The following is a 9,449-nucleotide window of genomic DNA, read 5'->3' as shown; positions in this document are numbered from 1 at the left end:
TTATTTATTTTTCAATAAAGTGCTGGATAATGGCTTCTCGAAGAGCATTATTATCGCTTAGCGTTGGAAACTATTTTTAACCTGGGCTATTTTCTTTTTGTACGATACGCGTCACGTAATCGAGGTCACTTGCATAACGAAGATGAATCGATAGGTATTTAAAAAATAAAAATCGATATAATGATTTTTGAACCAAGGATATTATATATTATATATGATACTAGGAAACATACTTGAGCATAATTGAACACATTAACCTCCTGGGTGCACAGCCGAATTAAAAAAAAGAGTATCCATCGATAGGCTTCGACCAGAATGTATGCTTTATTTATGCCGTATTTTTCCCTCCTGCGATATTTTTCCCCTTGTATGAAGTTTCATCGGCGAAAAAAAAAATTCAATCTAAAATATTTCATTAGCACAAAGGGAAGGCTAATGCAGTAGGTTGTCCACTGTCGTTACATCTTTCTTTTTCCACGAAGAGACTGGCATCCTTTGGGAACGTTAATCGTTCGAGCAATGTGGAGAACCTTTGCATTCCGCCATGCTATGATGCCGTGCCGCCTTTTCTCTCTCCTTGCCCCTACTTCTCCTCCAGCCTCCTTTCATCCTTCTCCTTATCCTTATCCTACTCGTCGTCGCCCGTGACTCGAAAGCAAGAGTATCGTTACCCATGAATTCCGCGCGAATCTCTCATCCTTTCTGTTACGCCATCTACTTGTTCCCTTTACTCTTCAGGCCTTGCACTTTACCTTTTGCTCGTGTTTATCTTTGAAAAAGTTCACTTTTCTCACACGTATAATGGAATCCCATACGGTTTTGCAGATTAACAAACACCGGTAGCATACGTAGCAAGATACAGACTAAAATAAATTAAGTACGACGATTATACTACATACGCTGGGACTCTTTACTTCGCTCTAAATGCTTTTACCTCTGTATAATATGCCTCCGTCCTTTAATACAACGCGCTGCATTCAACGGATCGTTCGAATAAAAGATCGATCGAGAAACGTTTCTTAATGCACGCCAAACCCCCGTTGCCGTGCTAAATCAGAGAATTTCCAAATCAACACAACGCTCTAGAATTACTAATATTTACACAACATGAAATAAATTATTACTAATCGAATAAGAGTTCCACATTTAACGAGCCCCCTGAATGCGAGCAGCGCGGTGAGCCGAAGGTGGCCGCAGCTAAGGCATTATACAGGAAGTAAAATAAATACTGTGTCGCGGCGCAAATTGCTCGTCTATCTAAAACTGCACCAAATCGTCCCGAATCTCTTTCACTTCGGACGCTCAAAATCGTTAAAGCGAGCCCCCGAGATAAGTAATTCTTCTAACGTTACAATATTGAGGGAACATTTTCCTTTGATACATTACTTTTGCTCTCCTCTAACCGACTCTTTCCGATCACCTGTCTCAAGTCCTTCTTCAAGCTGAATTGCTTTACGTCGCCGCTGCCTTTGCCGAAGCCGTCGCTGCTGCTATTGTTGCTATTATCTGTAATCAAATACTCATGAAATTACGTACTCGAGATTAAAATTTAAATAACTCGCAAAAAATATCGCCAAGTATTTTTCTCATTTTTATTTTCCTACGTTATGTAAGGTGTGCTTAGTGTAGAGCGAGTGATTAAAATTTGTCACGGAGATTCGAATTGGGATTAATAATAATATTTTCCTGGAGGATGTACTTGTCACTTTAAAACATCGCTGAAATTGAGTGCATTATTCCATGAAATGAATAAGAGACATTCAATCATGAACAGATGTGGAATTTGTTTTTTTAATAACATACATTTATTAAGTAATTACTCCGAAATAATTTCCTTATGAATATAATGGGTTTGAATTTTTTAGCTCATAAACTGGATACAGACTGCTATCGTAATAACTGTAATAGCCTATGCATGCAACATAACCTCTTGCGCGCGCGCGCTTACACAGCCGCACACGTATGCATACAATTAGAGGAAGTTTTGATTGACGGATCTGTGTTATGCATATATATAAGTTCATACACCTCGGTGTTTCAAATTTGAGTGATGCATAATCCTCTGTTAACATAATGCGTAATTTATAATTATTATGTAAACTCTAAACGTCAAATTATAATTTTGCAAATAAATATTGAAATTTAATAAATATTCAAATTACGTGCATGTTTTAATGTTAAAATAGAATAACATAAAATTTACACATTTATTTAAATAAAATTTTGTTATTTAAGCAGTATAATACAGATTTATAATTTAATACATTATTATCACAAATAAAATGCTAATGTATCTTCTTGGTGAATTAATTAATGTGTACTTTTGACTAAAACAATAAGTGAATCAAATATTACATTACGTTGTAAAAATGAAACATTCATTTGTAGTAAAAATTTACTTGTATAAAAGTTCTTTACAGCAATGTTTGCGACTAATACTTTCTTTTGTATTATTCTAATATTTCATCGCAATTTTTTGTAATTGAACTTCATGTGAATTTAAAAATAGCACTCAAAGTTCCATATTAACTTATGAATAAAGGCCACACATTTCATAAGGGCCGAAGAAAAACTTTGAATTGTGAAGTAATTAAGTGAAATAATCTGTTTGTTTTTAATGAATTTGTAAATTGAACTGTAAATTGAAGAATGTGGTGAGCATATTATAATTTAGTAACCATAATTTATTATCATTAATACGTATAGTGTTAATTTAAAAAATAAAAATATAAAAAAGGGTAACGAATCAGAGTCGGACTTAGCCTATCAAAATATTTGATTAATATGTATATTGTAATAAATATCATTTTAAAAATTGAAGTTGATTTATAATACAAAATACTCAAATGTATTTGTAATTGTTCGAGGTTCATGTAAATAAAGAGAAAACAATTTTGATGAACTTCATTTAATATGTTAAAATTCATATTAAATAAATATATAAATTAATATTTTTCTTAAACATAATTTATATCAAAGTTTTGTGTGTATAGTATACGGTATTTGGTGTTAGACTATTAATAACGAAGATTAGAATGTTAAAAGTATTAAGAATACCGAATAGATATATCGAAAGATATTTTATAATTGCAATCCACGAGACAAGGCAAGTATTCTCAGTAAATACATAGAAGCAATTTAATTTTTATTTAAATGCCAAATTTCACGATAATTTTATCATTAATATTGTATTCTTTATTTTACTTGGAGCTTATATCTTCTAATTTAGATGCATATCTCATTAATATACTAAATATAAAAGAGAACTGTGCACTTATCCAGTCGTAATTTTAATTATGTAAACAATATTTACATAAGAAATTGTATTTCTTATTTAAGTTGTAAACAAGTTGTAATTGTTATTTACTTGGCTATTTAAAGGGCTGTATTTGTGATTATATGTAAAAAAAAGTAGCACGATGGTTTTAGCCAATAGTATGTATTACCAAGGATAAAAATAAGACTTTATTAATTTAATGCAAGTAACTGATATAAATAAAATATTACTCTTTTATATGTCAGTTAAGTTATTTTCAAATACGTTTATCCTATACGTAACATTTTCACATTGATGCACAGGTGAATAATGGAAAAAGAGATTATATAATTTATAGAATTTATAAGAACAGTTTTAGCCGAGTGATTTAAAATGAGATGAGCATCCGTAACGAAGCACAGAGATATGAGAGCTACATAGAAACTACACATAAAATAGTTTATTTTTTCATATAGAAATAGAAACGAGTGCACAGTATTATTTTTAATCGTCTGGTTTTTATTTCTAAATTGATAATGAGGTAAGTGCTTATTATATGGCTAGCTGAAAAGTTTTTAATCAACTGATTTTATCGGCTTCCCTCTTTTAGCAACGAATAGACTATGCACAGTTCGGTCGGCTCTCGTAAACTAAAATTCTGACGGTGCTTATTCGTCATAATTAGTGATCATAACAAATGTTGAAGCAATCAGATCAGAATCAATGGTTGTGTGTTTTTCCGAATCACATAACACGCACCTCTAAAAAAGAAGAATGCCTCATTTACTTCAACTCCTCCTTCCCCATCATCATAATCGCTTAATAGATCCTAGCGCCCTACCACGTCCTTTGTACCAGGATTTGAGTAAAAGGAAAGGTACTGAAAAGCGATCGATTGCACCGAGTCGGACGGTTCGAAGAATTAAGTATTTAATGCAAATAATAATGCGCGAGACAGGGATACTTACGGAAGGGAGCGGGATCGTCGGCTTGGCAGGGCCCAGCATGGCGCGTCTCGAGGACGAGTCCCGTCAGACAGGCGTCTTTCATGATGTGGCACCAGCTAGGGTAGGTTATGTTATTGGTGGCGCAGAGAGCGATCGGCGATGGGTCCTGGTAGTCGCGGTTTCTGTGCCTGTTCCGCTCCCGGATGAGCTCTTTGTTCCTGGGGCAGCGGTAGAGGCAGGTCACGCATCGGGGCCGGTCCGTGTGGGGCTCCGCGAGGCAGAGCTGACCCGGCCGGCACTGGACGCTCGTGCAGTCCGTGTATTCTGCAATGCAGCAGCGCAGCCGACGTCGTTATCGCGCGGGTCGTTGCACTTCTCCTCCGTAGCGTCCCGCCGACACACCCACACACACACCAGCGAACGCACTTGAGCGCAAACGCAAACACCCGCACGAACGTGAATGCGAACTCGAGCACGACGTGCTCGCATTTTCATTTTCAGCATTTTCCCCGGCTCTTTCCCGTGCGACGCGCGTGGCTCGTGACAATCGTGACGCGCTCCCGGATGGCCCGCGGTAAAGGGATCATTAGGAGGCGCGCCGGTGAGTTCAATGCCGCCGAGGGCCCGAACGGTGCAGCCCATAGACACCCGAGATCTATCTCCCCACCTCCTCAATCACAACTGCCGACGCCGACACCGACACCGACACCGACACCGACACCGACACCGACACCGACGCCGACGCCGACGCCGACACCATGCCACACTCGAACGGTCGACGGCGACGACGATGGCAGAGTAGAATGCACGATGCATCATCGCCGATATGCGCGTTGGTTGTTTTAAAACGCTATTTATGACGGCCATTGTGATTAATGGTCCTGAAAGGACAGAGGACAGGAAGATCGATGCTCGTTTTCGCCCCCTCCGCCTCCGCCTAGTTGAGGCTTCCCTCATTTTTTTTTTATGCCTGGGAGCAAGGGTGGTCGAGATGCAAGCAACTGCAAGTGCCGCCAAGATAAATGACGGCCGAGCCACAAAAAAAACCAACTGACATTGGCGCTCACGTTAACTGGACGTCAGCCCTCGGCCTTCGCCCGCCCTTTAGCGAATTTCTTTTTTATTTACTAAGATCATCGCGGCGACCTTTCTTTCAACTTTGTATATCGAATCCCACGCATCGTTGCTCCAACTACTTGGACGAATATGCAGGACCGCGCGATCACGGGGGCGCGCGATTATCGCGTAATAATGCCGATACGCGTGCATTTTCTATTTCGTTTAGTATTCTAAGAGATTATTTGGCTTGCAAGATCTGACTCTGGATTATGGACGATCGATCGCGCGTGATGGAAAAGGAATGAAGTGTTCTTATTAATATTGAGACGCGTCGAGAGTGTGATTGCTTTTCCAATCAAGCGCATGCCAAGCATCGGTCACGTATTTAAATATAAAATGTTTTTACAATCTGTCTCTTAATTGAATTCGAGTACTATTTCGTTAACAGAACTAACCGTATTTTAAAAACCACCATACTTTAACGTAATATTACATTGCACGCTGGAAGAGATTTATGTAACAGGTATCATATATTAACTTGAATTTTTTTCTTTAAATATTTTTGTTTTGATACGATATAAAAAACGAGGATAAATGATTTATCTCTTGAATAATAAATTTATTAAATTAATGAAAATTATTTAGACGGTAAATATGATTAGCTGAATTAATGTTCACAAAATGATGTATTGTACATAATTTGAAGTAGTGAGAGGAGTAAGGAGAATATGAATTACATTAATTTTATATCATTATTTTTACTTTATCGTATAATTTTTAAAAATATTTGTAAAAATATTTTTAAACTATATAATTTTAAATTTCGATGATAATACTATAATCGACGGTGGCATTCCAAATAGTAAGAGTATTTACATTGTATTTAAAAATATTGTATATTGCAAAGTTTTGTTTGTATTTTTTTAATTTAATAAAATAACCAGTTTTATACTAAAATTATAAATACCATAATTATAGATACTTGTTATGAGTTAGTTATCATTCGGCAAACTTATTTGGCATAGTTGCATAATTGCAGAAAAAGAATTTCATAAATAGGTCGATTTCTATTTAAAGAAATTATTATAATTTCAGTCATGGAACCAAAAAACATGATAATCTATGATATTACTTGATCTATGAACATAGGTTGCAACGTAGCTGTTTGCTTATATGATCAAAAGTAAAACAAAAAAAATTTATATTGTAAATCAAGTATTACTTTTTCAAGAACCTAATCTTTTTGAAGAAATTATTTTATAGAAATGAAATTTTCTTTACACCTTTTCCGATTTAATATTTCATACTAATCGCATTACATACACATCCAATATATCATATGAAATTAACTTTTAATGATCATTAATAAAAATCAATATAAGTAAAAATGATTTAGGCTTTTATTTGCAAAAGAAGTTTTTAAAATATGTTCTTTAAAAAAAAAAAAAAAAAAAAAAAAAAAAAAAAAAAATGTTATACAAAGAAATGTTTAAAGTTTGGTTAAACAAATTGACACCGACTAAATTTTTATTGAGTCCATCATTGTAAATGCGATTATGAATAATTGATCCCATTGCTTTTAAGACCAATAACTTGATAAGATCGTTAAGATTTAGTTTTGTAAAGAAGAAAATTGTTAAAAAAAAATTGTATAATATTTTTAATTCATAGAATAAATATCTTGTAAATAAAAGATATCTTGCATGTATTGAACCGTTTCTTAACTGCAAAACTTAAACTATTTGACAAAGGGCGAAAGTTTGCACCCATTTCGACAGTATAAAACTGCGCGCACTTCGCATTATGCTTGTATACATTTTGAAAAAAAATTTTTACAATTTTTTTCTACTTTAAGTTCTCGTTTAAAATGAAATCCATTCATTGTATTTTAGCGGATTTAGATACTCAATAAGTATCGTGTCGCTAGCAGTAAAATATTGTCATAAGTATATATTAGCCGAGTTATAATAAGAATTATAAGTTTAAATAATTCTATAAGAAATATAAATTTTTATTGATTGTTCAATATTCAGATGAACTGATAAATTGTGATAACAAATAACAAATTATGAATGTTTAATTTATCTAGAAAATCATAGATAATACGAATGTAGATATATTATTAAGAAGTAATTAAATGACGTAATTTGTATTTTAATATGTATTTAAAAACTGCTTAGCATCAAAAAAGTAAAAGCTTATCTGTGGCTAACGGATGTGCAATCTTTGTGTAAATATAAAACATGTAAATTGAACAGTGAATCGAGCTATTATTTAACGAATATTTCAGAAATGCTCGAACCATCTTTTGCTTAATTTCAAAATCGTTGGAATGTTAAGCTACTAGAATTTTTTGACCAATTTTGATCTGTTTGAATTGCGCTATTGGCTCTAGGTTATGAGAAAAATGAAATAAAAATGAAAACACGATTTAATGCTAAAATGGTAACATGTCAACGTCTCGTAATTGCGTTTCATCATTATCTATCTATCTATCTATCTATCTATCTATCTATCTATCTATCTATCTATCTATCTATCTATCTATCTATCTATCTATCTATCTATCTATCTATCTATCTATCTATCTATCTATCTATCTATCTATCTATCTATCTATCTATCTATCTCTCTCGGAAACGCCAAGGAAGGTCGTCATCGAAAAATAAAAGAAAACAAAGGGGCGTCATTGAGGGCAAGGGGCCCGTCCTCCTACAGCTTAATCGGTGTTACGCGATGAGAAATATCAAACGGGGTCGGAGAGGCACACGCCGTTTAAAAAAAAAGTTGTGGTATCATCGATATGCATTATCGATTTCTTGCTCGAGCGGTTTGTGCCCGCAGGAGCGCGAAAAACGTCGTGGCTCGCGCGCATTGGGTCTATTTTCGGCTGGGCGTGTGTGGTGTGGGTTTTTGACCAGCGAAGCTGCGTGGGGCCGAGGGCGAAAGAGGGGAGGTGAAGGGCCAGGAGGAGGATGGGGCAGGCGTATACGACGACTTCTGCGGTCAACGACCGAAGGGCAAGGACGCCGGAAGGACGCGGGAAGGACGGCTGCGGACGCGTGAGAGTTCGAGACCGAGAGAGAGAGAGAGAGAGAGAGAGAGAGAGAGAGAGAGAGAGAGAGAGAGAGAGCAAGCGAACTAGAGCGCGGGGTGGTGGCGGTCGGGGAGAGGCAGACGAGGTAATGAAAAGTAAGGAAACTCACTGCGACAGGGCCCTCTGTAGGCAATGGCTATAGCACGCCCGGCCCGACAAGCCGCCGCCCTCAGGTGGCAGGCGCTCTTGTAGGTGTTGCCGTCGACGCCACAGACCGGCCGCAACGCCAGTCGCTGTTGCCCGCTGAGGCTGCAGCGGCGCGAGCACTTGACGCAGTGGGCGCTTAGATTCTGGTCCAAGAGGCAACTACGTCCGTGCCGACAGCGCACTCCCGCGCAGGAACCTGGACCGGGGCAGAAAGGCGAAATATAGAAGGCTCCTTAACGATGACGATGATTGCGACGAAGGTGGAGATGGACTGGGACGGTATAGGGTCTTGGGGAGAGAGAAATAAAGAGTAGTAAGAAGGGGTTACGGTAATGAATGAGGGGACTGCGTACTCACTGCGACACTGGCCCCCGTAGGCGACCGCGAGCTCGTGGAAGCCCTTCCGGCAGATCCGGCGTTTGAGCTTGCAGAGGCTGCGGTAGGTACGACCGTCGGTGCCACAAACGGGACCCGCGGCGATCGCCCGAGGCTCCCGACACTCCGGCCGGCAGACGCACTTGGGCATGCCCCGACGGAGGACGCAGCGTCGACCATCGGCGCAGCGCACCCCGTCGCAGCTCGCCCGGCAAGAGTCACACTTTACACCTCCGCCAAGAACCTGCCAGAAGAAAAGGGCCCCATTGTCGTAGTCTTCTTCGCTGTAGGCGCTCGTCTCGGGCGCGTTCGCCCCATTGCAACACTGCTCACGTGTCACACCCTGGGAAAGGATTTCCTTGCAGCGGCCGGCGCTGTTCACGTTCGACCAGCAGGCGCCACCTGCAACCAGAGTACGGATCGCGCGCTTTAGAGCCGACTTTCCGGGAAGTTCGCCGGTGAACTTTCGGTGACCCGCTCCGTCCCGCTCTCTCTCTCTCTCTCTCTCTCTCTCTCTCTCTCTCATAATTGATTTTTGCTTATGTTGCTTTATGCGTATCATCGGAAG

The 9,449-nt window shown here is 38.3% G+C and overlaps 1 protein-coding gene across 2 annotated transcripts in view; it reads right to left on the bottom strand.

Moving 5' to 3' along the window:
* Positions 1–338: 338 nt before the first annotated feature.
* The window catches only part of LOC105367316 (follistatin-A), a 29,388-nt gene continuing 20,277 nt past the window's right edge, over positions 339–9,449 (bottom strand). For both annotated transcript variants that reach the window (XM_011505974.1, XM_011505975.1), the window contains 4 exons: positions 8,864–9,283; positions 8,469–8,702; positions 4,225–4,527; positions 339–1,506 (listed from right to left, as the gene is read on the bottom strand). In XM_011505974.1, the coding sequence (XP_011504276.1) occupies positions 1,349–1,506; positions 4,225–4,527; positions 8,469–8,702; positions 8,864–9,283 (1,115 nt within the window). In that variant the 3' untranslated portion in view covers positions 339–1,348. The remainder of the gene's footprint in view (positions 1,507–4,224; positions 4,528–8,468; positions 8,703–8,863; positions 9,284–9,449) is intronic.

The sequence above is a fragment of the Ceratosolen solmsi genome, unplaced genomic scaffold (assembly GCF_000503995.2).
Source record: "Ceratosolen solmsi marchali unplaced genomic scaffold, CerSol_1.0 scaffold7, whole genome shotgun sequence".
In the NCBI taxonomy this organism is placed as follows: Eukaryota; Metazoa; Arthropoda; class Insecta; order Hymenoptera; family Agaonidae; genus Ceratosolen; species Ceratosolen solmsi.
The sequence above is the reverse complement of the archived record's forward strand: the minus strand, read 5'-3'. Positions and strand labels throughout refer to the sequence as shown.